The sequence below is a fragment of the Crocodylus siamensis genome, chromosome 9 (assembly GCF_052110815.1).
Source record: "Crocodylus siamensis isolate JL-2025a chromosome 9, ASM5211081v1, whole genome shotgun sequence".
Classification (NCBI taxonomy): Eukaryota; Metazoa; Chordata; order Crocodylia; family Crocodylidae; genus Crocodylus; species Crocodylus siamensis.
In genome coordinates this window covers 55465200-55479721 of record NC_143403.1, presented here as the reverse complement: position 1 = coordinate 55479721, position 14522 = coordinate 55465200, and the positions used below count along the sequence as shown (strand labels likewise).

General features: G+C 47.5%; 1 protein-coding gene across 4 annotated transcripts in view; it reads right to left on the bottom strand.

Annotated features, from left to right (window-relative positions):
* The window catches only part of CABP1 (calcium binding protein 1), a 74341-nt gene that overhangs the window by 14382 nt on the left and 45437 nt on the right, over window positions 1–14522 (bottom strand). For 2 of the 4 annotated variants that reach the window (XM_090063897.1, XM_090063900.1), the window contains exon 2: window positions 478–587. The exons of the other annotated variants lie outside the window; for them this stretch is intronic. In XM_090063897.1, the coding sequence (XP_089920023.1) occupies window positions 478–522 (45 nt within the window). In that variant the 5' untranslated portion in view covers window positions 523–587. The remainder of the gene's footprint in view (window positions 1–477; window positions 588–14522) is intronic. 4 annotated transcript variants of the gene reach the window in all.

Below are 14522 nucleotides of genomic sequence, written 5' to 3'. Positions count from 1 at the left end.
CACGCCCATGCGCATGTGACATATGCACATAAAAACACCATATACTTTGATACACTCACATGCATACTCCCTGACAGATGCATTTGAATTTGCAAACATGCATATCCACACAAATATATGCACCTACTCATGTGTGGATGTATAAACAAACATGTACACATGTGCCCACACACTTATGCACACTTGCACAAAAAAGCAAGTATGAAATTGTGTGCATATACACACACACACACACACATATGGACACATTCCTAGTCACATGCATACATATGCACACACACGTTTATATATAAGTTATGGCATTCAACATCCTGGGTTCAGCACTTGAATGAACAGCTCTTAGGGAGAAGATGACAGAGGGAACTGAACTCTTTGCAGAGATATTTCCTTAATCCTTCCCCTTCCCACCTACCCATGTCACCCATTCCAAGAAGCAGGATCTGAAACACGCAAAATGTACTTTGATGGGGAACATACCTTTTTTGAGAGGTTTCTCAGTGGAGACTTCACACAGTTGCCCATAAGTCTGCCTTTCCGGTGGACTTGTTACAAAGAAACCGAAGCAATTGATTCCATTAAAGGTATTCCTTGGGAGCAAAGCAAGAAAGGCAGCGCCAGTGAAATCCAAACAGCTATTGGCTGCTGGGGCTTCCCTCTTCAGGGAGCTTTTTCTCTCTGCCTCTCTCTCTCTTTCTGTTTTTACTTTATGTTCACTTTCTTGAAGAGATGAAGCAGGAAGGAGAGGGAGGGAAAGAAATAGAAAGAAAGAAAGGGAGAGAGAGGAAGAGAAAGAGTGAGAAGGACAGAGAGAGGGAGGCAGCTGTATAATCTACATCAGATTAATGTTCAAATCCCTCCCACCCCCCCTCAATCTGCAGAGAAGATTGTTTCACTCATAGGAGAGGGCTGATTCAGGGGGAATTAAAGCAGAGACATCATAAGAAGTGATTTCAGTGATGAGCCCAGGGAATCTGGCTAGTTTGGGTCCACATAGCCTATGAACATCTTATCCTATATCTCCCCCCTCATTCTCACTTCCAGCCCCTCTGAGCTTTTCAATTACCAAAGAGCTAGGCTGGAGGAAGGCAGGCAATTCACTCAGAGGCACACAGCAGATCAGAGCTCCATCTGGTACCAGAATAGACCATTTAGCGGGACCTGTTCTGCCTTCTCAAAAAATAGAAGACCACAAAACAAGCAACTGAACACAGCAGCCAGTGATTCCTTGACTCTCTGACTCCTGCAAGTAACTTCTGACCATGGAGGACAGACCTGGTGCCATTCAAATGTCAAGGTCTTGCCTGCCTTCTGCAGTTAGCAAACTACTAGCTGCTGTTTTTCTTGCACTTCTCTGAGCAGAGAGGCACCCACTCCAAATACCTGCCGCTCAGCAGCCCCAACTTTTGGGGATATGGAAGTAAGCATTCCAATTACAGATCCAGATGTCACAGAACATCCTGTATCTCCTAGCTAAGAAGCAAACTCTTATCCACAAACACCCTGCAACTTTGGATGCTTCAATACCCAGATCTGCATCAGAACCGCAGGACTTGGAACCTTCTCTCATTCTGGGATCCATCAAGGTAATAGATTCATCCTCCTTACTCACCCTTCAAATGGGGAGAAACACATTTTCTCTGGCTTCAGGCCCAGACTGAGGACATTGATTCTGAAGGGAGGCTGCTGTTCCAGAGGGTTTTGAATAGAACAGTGGATGAATCCTTAGATATTAAGCCTCTATAACTGCAATTCTGTAACCACCAGGCCATGGAATGGAGAGCTACTTCCATCTATAGCCACAAAGACTGAGATGAGGCTGAAACTGAGGCTGTAACTGTACCTTAAAACATGGACTTATCTGCTAGGACACATGAAAGTTTGGCTGAAATGCTTCACAACACTATTCACAAGCATAGTTCCAGAGAAAAAGCTGTGAAGGGATCTAGCTCAGAGTTAAACCCTGGTTCCCTGTGTTTTTGTGCAGAGTTTATAGGATACCTCCCCCATCATGAGTTCTCAGGTGCAGGATAGAGAAGGACAAACCATCAAGGTCACAGCAAGGAAGGCATTTTCCTGCCTCTACACTCAGTCCAGCAGGGGAAGGAGATACTATGGGGGATAGTGCAGGAGCATTAGGTTCAAGGAGAACCCACAACTACTCCACACCTCTGTGGCCTCTTCCATGTTGTAGCAGTTCTTGGTTTAGATGGGTGTCTAGGGAAGGAGTCAGCAGCTTGGTTTAGATGGGTGTCTAGGGAAGGAGTCAGCAGGTTTTCTAGTTCTAGTGTCAACCAACAGGAGACATTGCAGGACAGTAGTTCTCACTCCCTATTCTAGCAGCCACCTCCCACGAGAGAAATTGTATATAACAGCCCCCTCCCTAAAACCAGCTTCTTGGTTCCCCTTGAGTGCCTTCCCACTGATCTTCTACCAGATCTTAACCAGGGCTGCACGGACATGATGAAGGCAGCGGGCCTCTTGTGTGAAAGTTCACTTGTAATGGCAAAACTGGAATCTGTCTTGCACTATGTGGCAATGTTAGCCCTGTGGGAAGGTTGTGTGGTAGGTAAGCACAGGAGTGCTGGTTTGGGACATCTCTTGGGCAGACTGCATGTGGAGACCTATTAGTTATCCCTGGTTCCACACTGAGTACAGCAGCAGTAATGCAGCCTGCTCTTCCTCAGGGTACATGGGGCTGAGGTGGCACAATGGCCTATCATTCTTACTAATCTGCAGCAGCACCAGTGAACCTGGCCTGCTGTCTGCTCCAGCATTTTGTAAACTACAGTTCGTAAATCACTGTCGTAAAGGAAAGCACAGAAGCGTGTGCCTGTGGGGGAGTCTGCTCTAGTGGCAGTCTCTTGCAGCAGGATGGCTCTAGGAAATGGGGCAGTGGCACCAGCTATGGATGGAGTCCAGCTCCTCCTCTCTTGCGTACATGTCCGATGACAGCTGCCAGTTCTAGCTGCTCCTCTTTCCCTACTCGGAGATGCTAATAAAGCACTGATCCACACTGGGGCAAGCAGCTGGTCATTAATAATGCTCTTTGTCAGCAGAGCTGTCCCTGGGCTCCTTGTTTATTGACAAAGTGACTGTCCCCCTTGAACAGAAGCTGTCACATAGCAAGTGAGGCACCTCAGCTCCTTCCTGAGACAAATGACTCCAACTCCAGAGTGAAAATACAAGAGAATCACCTCCCTGCTGCTAATGAATCTCCCAGTGACAGGCTGCACGGAGGCCAGGAATGACCTGCAACTGAGAAGTGTCTGCCTTCCATGTCCTCTAAGAGGGGGAGGAATGGTGTGATTGGGCCAGGCATCTCTTGCCAGACAAGGTGCTGGCAGGAGAATTCATCAAAACATTTAAACTGCAAGGGGAGAGTCTACAAAGACAGGAAATGAGTGTGTGCAAACAGGGGTCCTGGAAAGATGGACCAGGAGGGCAGAGCAGGAGGACCAAGAATAGCACTACTACATTTGGAAGGGAGCTGAGTATGGGAAGAGAGAGTTACTGGGAGCCTGTTGGCCCTAGGTCTGCAGCATGGGCATAGTCCTCCAGGGCATGGACAGCGGGAAGGGAAGAGGCAGTGGGGAGGAGCTGGAATGATATTACTTCACCCTGAGTACTGCCACATGGTAGTTCTGTCTTCTTATTCCCATGAACCCCACCTCTAAGGAAAAACCAATGGATCAGCTGCCCAGCAATTCCCCAATTCAGGGGAGAGAGTGCCTGTTGCTTCCTAAGCAACTGATTTACTCTCTGATTTGGCTCTACTTGCTTTCTTATCCCTATGACCTAGTGATGTGCAGTGAGATGGTGCATCAGAGGGAGTCAAAAAATTCAGAAAGGCAATGTATTCTATCCCCTCCTGTCCTCTGCCCTCAGACTGCTGTGTAGGGCATGAGAGGAAGCCTAGGATAAGTGTGCCACAAGCATTTGTGTGTCCAGGTATGTGGGTGGTGGAGGCGGGTGTACCTCTGTGTGCCTGGTGTATGTACATGTGTGCCTATGTTTGTCCACACACTGTTCTTCAATCAATTGTGTCAAACTACAATTTCACAAGGTTTTTGTGAAATTCATATCTCAGCTGGGGTTTTCCATCCCTACTAAGAATTGCAAGAAGGGTGGATAAAGCCTGGCAGGGGTGTGGGATCTGGCACAGAACAAGAAGATGCTGTGCATGGAGCTGGAATTTAACAAGAAGAAAATAGGATCTTGGCCCGAAGACTGACATAGACATGGAGCATGAAGGATCAATCCTGCAGTAGCCTGGTACTAAGCAGGGAGACGGATTTGATGACATAATAAGATGTCTTTTTTCATCTCTAAAACCTATAAACTGAAGCAAGGCTGTTCTTGGGGCTGACACCACGTTAAAGAGGAACTTCTTTCCCAAGGAAATGCTGCTAGGGACTAGCTGTGATGAAGCTGGTGGCAGCAGCTATGGGTTATATTCAGTGGCTGCAGGAGACAGATAAAAGGTCAACTCGAAATCTGAGATGACTCTATCAAACTAAAGCCTTCTTTGACAGCACAGGAGAAGAGTTTTCAGTGGGGAAGTAGCAATTCCTAGGGGGTAAAACACTCCTGTGTCCCTTCAAGTCTCTTACAATATTGGATCTGTTAACTTCATCTAGGACAGCAGTCAGCAACCTTCACAAGCTGCAGGCCAGAACAACCTACATGGCCAGGGGCTTTGGCGGTGTGTCAGCATCAGGTTTTACTTTGCACCCAAACTAGGAACTGTGTCCATGCTGCCACTGCTTCTCTATGCACCTCCTTGCCCTGCCTGCCACAACCCCTTCATCCCCCAGCCTGCCAGCTATAGTGTAGGCACAGCTGGAAGCTACCTGGCTGTACCACAGCTCCCCATAAGCTGGAAGCTGTATCCCTGCTGCAGCCTGAGGGAAGGGAGGAGGCAGATAGGGAGAAGCTTCCAGCTGCCCAGCCCCAGTGTGGGTGCAGGCAAAGCCCTCCAGCTCGGTGGGTTGGATCCAGTGGCACTGCAGGCTAGATCTGCGCCATGGGACCTGTGTTGCCAACCACTGATCTAGCTACACATTCATTAATGAGCTATAGTTACAGCACATTAACTTTTAGTACTTGGATAACCAAGTACTAAATCAATATGCAGTAATTTGCCCTACCGTGCAGTATCACCAGTGCATGGGTTTTTAGTGATGCTTACTGTGCAATAGCGTATTAGGATGGGTTTTGCCCAGCATGTGACTGCACAGTGTTATTAAGCTACTCCATAGCTAGCGTCTCATGTAGATGTGTCCATTAGATCGGAGTCTCAGTTCCATACGAAGTGTGTTGAAATGAATACTTCTGCACAGAGGGACTGCATGGTTGGCATAAACGGTTGACAGTCACTAGCCCTGCTCCCAGCCCCCAGCACAGAAGGTAAATCAGGAGTGAGGGTAGCCATTGGGCACAGTCTTATGGCTATTTTCTGTTTTTCAAGACCCTTCAGTGACTATAAAAAGCCAGGACTAAGTTCAGTCAGCCCAGAGGGCAACAGGCTGGAATAGAGTTAGCCCCACACAGCCCCTGCAGCGCAAAGATGTACTAAAACAATATCTACCTCCTCGCCTTGGCCTCCCTGCCTCAGCTCAAGAAAAGAGGAACTGAGAATCAGGCTCATTGTCTGGAAAAATAAACACGATACTGCTGCAGTACTTACTTATGTTTTGATCACATCAGATCTCCCAAGATAAAGTGGGTCAGGATGGGATACTGAGGTTCAGAAGGAAGTAGTGCTGGTAGCGCTCTTTCCTTGCAAGCACTATTAACCCAATACTGCAGCATGACACTGCAGGATTGTACGAGTCTAGAAGGTGCCTTTATAAAGCACTAAGGATCCAATGATACTTTTTGTAAAAAGGGAAGGTGTTAACTCCAGGCTGAGGTCTCCTGGCCAAATTCCAATGTGGCTGATCATCTTCTTTCGCCCTACATTCTTCCTGCAGTTTTTCAACTTCAGACAGGTTTGTTACTTCCTGTCCTAAGCTGTTATGTCATGTTGCTGTCCAGTGTTACACAGCTGGCCTGCTTCTCCCCAAAGGGGAGGCAGCATGCCAATGTGGGAAGATGTGATCACGGCATATCCCTCTGCAAAGTGGTTGTGAGGTGTTCTTTATATGTAGAGTATATTCAGTGAGAGATGGGTAGATTGGAGATGAGAATATTCCAACTGCCCTGATTTAATGGTGGCTTCAGTCATAGGCATATTGAGTTTGGTAGCCTCATTTTGCTACAAAAGGCTGCTAAATAACTGCACGGGACTACACAGATTGTAAGAGTGCTTGCCTCCATCCTAAATAGGGGATTCATTGTTAGGGTGATTCAGATTCATACACCCTGCTGTCTCTCTGTAAGGTCACAGGAATGTCACTAGATTATCAAAAGAAGCCCAAATTTAGCTAAGCATGTTTTCCTAGATGCACACCCTAGAGCTGCTTGTTACTGGAAATCAATTCCATTCATGGCTCAGCGGAGGAAAATGGAAACTGGCATTGTGATGCCAGAAAGAACCACAGCTAATTTGGGTGACAAATAACATATACTGTCTTGGGGGCTTAAACTCTTCCTTGCTTTGCCCCTTGTGAAAGTCTGCCGACTCCAGTGAGAGTTCACAAAACAAAAGCCAAGGCACTTTGTGCTCTCTGCAGTCTGCAGAGGTTACTTTAAAGGGTGATTAATTTATTATTGAAATGTTTCTTTCTCTCTCTCAAGAGATAAGCCTGATCCAACCAGTGGGTTAGTGCATTTTAGTGTGTTAGATAACGATGCTGTATATTTGATGAGCAGAATATTTAATGGATCTGTGTTTAGCTTGGTTTTATTTGGATGTTTTACCATGTTCTTTTAGATGAGATATTTGTTTAAAAACGAAATCGCTGAAAAAGATTAATGTTCCCTGGCAGACCTGCTGGATGCAGAAAGCCTGCCCACAGCCCCTCAGCACTTCTGTGTTCTTGGCTCCCATCCCTTAGGCTCTTTAGAAGAAATGAATGTGACAAAATCTTCTTCAGCCAAGCAAAGCGAAAACTGCATGGATGTGTTCAAGTGGGATTGTGTTTTTCTGTGTCCCTGTTCAGTACACAGAGGGGGCTCTGTGACTATACTTTGCATATCTCTAGTGCCTTACAGCTGAGGAGCTGACACTGCTGAATAAATCTCACTGTGAGGCAGGCACTATCGTCCTTCCTGTACAGGTGGGCAAACTGAGGCACAAGTTGATAACATAACTAGGAACAACGTGTATATCTTGTTCCTGATTTTGAGCATCAACAAAAAGCTCATCCTTCCTTTCCCAGTGGCACATATCAATCATTGGCTATGCAGCACTTCTGAAAATCTGGCTATTTTTATCTAGCTGTACATACCTGTAGATTGCCAAATTTGGGCATCAAATTTGAGAATGTCAGCCTACATTTCCATACATGTATATTCATGCTGGGCTGTAAATACGATTGTCAGAAAATGTGCATCTAGGAAGAAGGTTTTTGCATGTCTATTTTTGCATATGGAACTGTGTCTTAATGAGTGTATTCTTTTTTGTGTGTATGCATATACTTAGCATACTTAGTATGGAGAACAGTAGATGGGTAAATGCACATGCACCCAAAGTCCTGCACAAGGCAGAAGGTATTTACATTTTATTACACAAAGCATGTTTCAGGGTATCTATGTACAAACATGTTGGTGCGTGTGTGTGTGTGTGTGTGTGTGTGTGTGTGTGTGTGTGTGTGTGTGTGTGTGTGTGTGTGTGTAGATCACCAATTCTCAACCTTTTTTAGACTCATGGCACCCTCACTGGACTCAAGGCACCCCTCTATAACTCCTGTGAATTGAGCAGTACTTCATTTTGAAAACCTCATTTAATACCTCCACTCCCCAGCCCCCCTTATAGAGTGGGCTGATCTGAGCCTGTGCTCATCTCACAAATCCCAGCACTCTTCAAAGGATCTTACAGCACCCCAGGGTGCCCTGGCATCCTGGCTGAGAATCAAGAGTGTAGATAGATATTTAAGGTATGCATGTGTATGCAAGTTGCCTGTCCATAGACTTTTGCCTGTGTGTATAAAGAGACGTGTGTGTGTGTGTGTGTGTGTGTGTGTGTGTGTGTGTGTGTGTGTGTGTGTGTGTGTGTGTGTGTGGCAACATAGAGAAGTATGCAGCATAGGCTGTATGTCTGCATACAGGGGGATGTATATAGACTGTGTGTATACATACAACTACTCCTTGCTTAACATCATAGTTATATTCTTGAAAAATGAGACTTTAAACAAAATGATGGTAAGCAAATCCAATTACATCATAGTAGTTACCTACTAGCAGGCAGCAGCCAAACAACATTATAACTGAACATTGTGTGACTTTAAATGAGTATGTTCTCTAATAGATCAGCAACGTAATAACAAAACAATGCTAACTAGGATGACGTTAAGTTAGGAGTTACCTGTAAAATAGTGCATGTGAATGCTGGCTGGATGCATACAGGGTGTATATATGTATCCATGAACTCATACATATACTTGAGTAGTGGTTGTAGCTAGGTGTACTATTTCCCTAACATGTACGCCACCTGTATAGTGATGACAGCCGAGCGCTACTCCCTGCTTCAGAAGGAAGGGGCTATGAATTTTAAAACCCTCATGCTGCATTGGTAAGTTGGGAGAGGATGCAAGTTCTGTGTATTTTACAGCTTACCTCAGTGTGTCCTGGTTTTTGAGCTCCCACGGTAGCCCACAGGGGACGGCTCTGACAGCTTGGGGAGATAAGGACATTAGATAAACCACTACTAGACTAAGGACGCCTGAACCTGTCGTGGGTTCTGGTGGCCAGCAGCAGAGGGCGCCTTGGTGTCACTGACAGAGCAGAGCCTCCTCCCAGGGGAGTCCCAGAGAGAAAGAAAAAGTCCCCGAGGAGGCAGAGGGGGAGAGAAGCTGGGGGGCTCAACACTAGCAGGGCGGAAAGGAGGTGTCTGGAGCAGGGAAGTGGGGCAAAGATCTTCCCAGGATCCTTCCCCTGAATCCAGTGATCTGAAACACAGCACTTTGGATTCATGCAAGGGGTCTGTTTCCAAACCAGCTATTCCACTTGCCTTGATTTGCTATAGGCTCCAAGGGGCTGAATTTAAGGTCTGTGAACCAGCTCTTCCCCATCCTCCGATACTCCCCATGGTTAGAGTCTCAGGGATGACTTTATAGCAACTCCCTACTCCGTGCCTTCTCTGTTGGGTTCAGCATTTTGGTCTCAGAACCAACTCTTTTCCTCTCTGGGCTCGCTCCCGACATCACAGCAAACGCAGCAGGAAGAACTGCACACGCAGAGGAAATCAGCTGGAGGGAAGACGGATTCCTTCCGTTTTCCTCAATATTACACTGTGCACCCAAGTTCAGCACTTAATCAGGCAAGATTTAATGGGGTCAGCACTACCACAAACAATGAGGGAATTCCCTCCACCCCAAAACATACTGTGGACTAATAGATATGGCATCAGTGCCTCAGCTCACTAAGGAACAGTGCAACATGGAGGCTTCCTCTCTGTTAGAGCACAGCACCGAAGAGTCTGCATCTGAGAACCAAACACAGCCCTGCACCCAAGAGCCTACATCACTGAGACGCAATGGTACCATGTCTTTTCTAGCATGACCCAGTGCCCAAGAGCCTCCACTGCAGTGGTGGGAGACAGCCAAGCATCTGCAAACCTCCCCCTCTGAAACACAAATGACTGCTTCCATCTCTGCCTTCTCGGTCACACCGCCCAGGATTTTCATACATTTCTGTCACAAGGTCTCCAAGCTGTCAGAAAGGCCCTGAGTTTTTACTCAGGGAAAACTCCCATTATTCAGAGTTCTTGGTGAATTCAAGGAGCCCGTGCCCTGACAAAGAACCTCAAGATAACACGGATAACAAGGGGAAACAGGGCTCCCTCCTTGTCTGTGGGAAACTGGGAAATCTTTACATTCCTGTTTCTCTTTAGGGAAGAATGTTTTTTATGGCTGTTGCTCACAGACACAGCTTGACCTACAGACTGTCTGAAAAAGAGCTGCTTTCCTTGGTTCTGGTTTGGGCTGAGAAGCAGGCAGACCCTTTGAACAAGGACTGATCTCCAAAGGGACAGAAGAAAAAGGAAAATAAACTGGGAAGGGAAAAAAATAAAACAGACAACACCTTTGTCCTCCACATCAATGTCATTTAGAGCACTAGACTGAAAACCTGATCTGGGAATGGGACCAAAGGCATCAGTGAGTAAACAGATAAACCCCCCCACAGCCTCTGCAGAGGGGACACAGCAGATCCCTCGGCCGTGGCTACGCACAGAAAGAGACTGCTAATATTAGAGGCCCTCATGGCTACCTCTGACCCGAATCATCCCCATGCTATTAACCATGTTGGGGAATCACTTCATTAAAAGCTTTAACAGGTCAGCTGCATGTGAAAGCAAAATGTCTCCGAAACCTGTTGAGTCTCACATGGCGGCATCACTTACCAATTAATATTGCATAGGGAAAGCCAGGAAAAGCTATTCTTATAGAAGCCAGTTTGGGCCAGCACTGTAGGGCTGATAGGACAAAACAAAAATGAATCAGAGTTGTGTTTGTATGCTTCAATACTCCCAACAGCCCTGCCCAGCTAGCACACAACCATGCTACCCATGGCCTGGTATCACGCAGCCTTGCTGCTACTGCTGCCTGGCCATCACACAGCCGCATTCCTGCCACCCAGCTATTGTACAGCCATACTATCCCTGCCCAGGTATCACACAGCCACACTTCCACCACTTGGCTATCACATGGCCACACTCCCATCGCCCACCTAGCACACAGGCACTCTACCACTGCACAGCTACCCCCACAGCCACACAACAACTGCACCACTGCCCTTGCTGCCAGGCTGCCCCCATGTGCCTTCCCCTAACACCAAGGTACTGTTGTACCAGTAATCCTGCTGCCCATGCCACTGCTACAATGATACACCACTGCATCACTCTTCTTTCTGTTATGCTAGAAGTATACCACAGTCCCTGCTGCACCACACTCCTGCAGCTAAGTTATATCCCTGTACAGCTAGGCTGTGCGCTGCTGCCACGTCTCCCCTGCACAGCTGTGCCAGTTGCCATGCAAATATTGTGCCCTGCCCCAGGCCCTACTACAGCACAACAACTACTGCTGTGCTCTTACCATGCCAGGACACCTCTCTCTTACCACCACAGCCACTCTTCACCTCTCAGCTACAAAGGGGCACTGCTGCACCAGTGTTATACCACTGCACCCTTGCACAGAGCTCACCACTGCACTGCCACTGAAAGCAATTATGAAAGTCATATCACCCGGACTTCACTACTAAACCAACAGAACAGCCCTGCTTCCAAGTCATGGTCTAGCACTGTATTTCTAAGGTATGACACTAATTTTACTTTCTCTAGCTCCCAGCACTGGAGTAATGTCTCACTCACTGCCTTATGGTCTTGGAACAATACTGTACTGCTGAACTGGTATAACCCTCTGCTAACATCACACCAATGCACCCCCAGGCTGCTATATAAGCCATCATGCTTCTACATCACACTTATACTACTACATCACTAGACAAAGTGCTACATCCCTGTGATGACAACACTGTTTTCACATCCTAGTACTGTCAAATTACTATCACACTATACCAATACCACATCTCCACTGCCCCAGGATTGCCGTAGCGCCACGTTGTCAGTACTACATTACTAAGTCACTCGCGTGCTGAATAACACCCTGGCATAAGCATCACACCCAAGAGCTTTACAAATATCATGTAATTACTCCACCAATCCAATGTACTAACATGTCATTAAACTAATGTGACACCACAGCTTTTACGAATACGCTATTATAGCACCCTACATCTGTTAATCCATGCAACACTGACACACTGCAGAATGGTAAGATACATTGAAACAACACTTCTGTTCTGCTACACTGTGATACTACTGCACCAATGTAGCAAGAGTCTAGTTAATAAAATACTACTGCATCACTTTACCCTGACAGCATTGTGTCTTAGACTGACTCTGTAGCGCATACCATCAATGCACTATATTGCAGTGCTAGCCTGGCAGTTATATAAATACTGCACTTCTGTCCTTGCTCTGCGTTTCCCCCTGTGTGGTTATAAACCTGTCTGCCTCAGACACAACCTTGTAGCTCTGGGCTGCTCCTTCACACTGCTACTGCAATAATGACATACTGTGTGAAGTCATCCCTGCAATGTGTTCTGCCTGTCTGGATGTACCACTGTAGTGTTCTGCATATGCAACCATATCATTGAACCACTGTGGAATGACAGGAGGATGTTTTGCTTTTGTAGTATCAGGGCATCTTGTACTGGTGCTAGTAGATCCTACTGTGGCAGTGCTGTAAATCTGCAGCATTGTGCCCTGCTCCCAATGTGTAACTGCAACATGATTATTTTAGCTGTTTCAGTCACTGTGTGATACCAAACCAGAGCCTTGCGTGTGCCTGAGAGAAGTTTCTAAGGAGACTGTTTGCTATCTGATGCTGTTGCTCTCCCTTAACTCCAGGGCAGAGCAGGCTGGTGTTGCAAATGCTGCAGCTCTTACGCTGCAGTCCTGGCCATTACTACACCTCTGTGACCCTGAATTAACCCATGACTGTAACTTGGACTCCTGCAGGTATCAGTTCTTGTCCCCCCCACTACTGCCTACTCACATTTCCAAGCAGCTGCTAAATGTTTATTTCTTCCCCCATGGGGCTACATTTCCATCCATTCTGTTGCCAGGGCAGAAAATCCACAGGGTCTCATTCTTGGGTCTTTGTCCATCCCTGAACTTTGGTACCACCATAAATCATCTTTACACCACGGCTGCGTTCTTGCATCCAACTATTTCTGTATTCCACACTGTAGCTATTCGGGCATGTCTGCGTGACTGTGTCCACACACCCCATCTGTTCTTTTTACAGCCCCACCCACACTCCTGTCCTAAAATGACCATGGTCATTTTTTCTAAATCCTTTCAGAGAAAACAACAGACAGACGACAGACAGACAGAATGCATGTTAGGTTACAACAAAAGATGTCCATGTTCATTCACAAGCACTGGAGCTATGCACTGGGTGAAAGACCTAGAAACAGTATTTTATCTATTCTCTCCTTTCTTGTAACACAAACCAGCACTGATGAACACTCAGATTAAATCCAGCAGAGTTTATGGCATTCAGTGGAGACTGAAAGTACGTAAAGAAAACTGCCATCATAAAGACGTAATTCAGGACTGGTAAAGATCATGTTGCATCCGATTCAGAACCAAGTGGACAATGAATGGCATTTGTGTTGGCAGAGCTCTGCCCCAGACACATTTTGTGCATCTGATCCTTTGGGGGCATATAGTGCTATAGAGCCAAATTCTACACTGCTGTACATCCCCACAGATGTCAACAAGGCTGCAGGTGTGCAAAAGAGCAGAACAAACCCCAGAGATTTCCAATCAAATTGTTGGAATACTGCACTTTGCAGCTCAAGTGAGTACTGTGACACAAGAGACCCAACCCTTGATGATTGTTACTCGAAGATGTTAACTCCGAGTTGTGATGCATTTGCAAGGATAGGGAAATACTAGTCTTTAGCTGAGTTCGACATTTAATATTCACATCCGAACAAACTCTTCTTGATGATGCAAGGCCTTGGGGAAGGCCACCAGGTGAAATCTGCTTTTCTCCAGAGAAGTCGAAGGTGGTCAGGGGGCAAAAGCACTTTCTGACACAAAAGTGTACAGAACTGGTTCTACCTGTCCTTGCCCTCCACTAGTACCATAGAAAATTAGGTTTGGAAGGGACCTCAGGAGGTCTAGTCCAACCCCCAGCTCAAAGCAGGACCGTCCCCAGCAATATCATCCCAGCCCAGGGTTTGTCTAGCTGGGTCTTAAACCGCCCTAAGGATGGAAGAAAAAAGTCCACAGCCTCATGGGGTAGCCTGTTCCAGAGCTTCAGAGCCCTCCTGGTGAGAAAGGTTTTCCTCACAGCCAACATAAACGTCTCTTGCTGCAACTTGAGACTGGTGCTCCTTGTGCTGGCACCTGCCACCAGGAGAACAGCCCGAGCCGCTCTGTGTCTCCCCTCTGTGTGCCCAGCCCAGAGCGCTCCCCACTGCCTTCCAGGCCCGGCTGGACACAGGCAAATCACAAGTCCTACACGGCACAGGCTCCTGGGTGCCCACTCCGGCCCTAGGACCGTGCTCCTGGGACACTGCAGGGCCGCTCCCCTCGCCGGACACCCCGCTCCCGGGAGCGTCCCCACCCGGGGCAGAGCAAAGCCCGGCGCCAGGCTCCCTCCGAGGGAGCAGCCGCCCTGCCGGAGCGATGGCAGCGCCCCCTCCGCAGCCCGGCGCGGCCGCGGGGGCGGGGCGGTGCTTACCTGGCCGAAGGCGGAGCTGAGCTGGCGGAGCAGCGGGTCGGCGGCCCCGGCGCCCGGGCGGCCCCGCGGCTTGGCGGGCAGCCTGCCGCCCTCCGCGCCCTC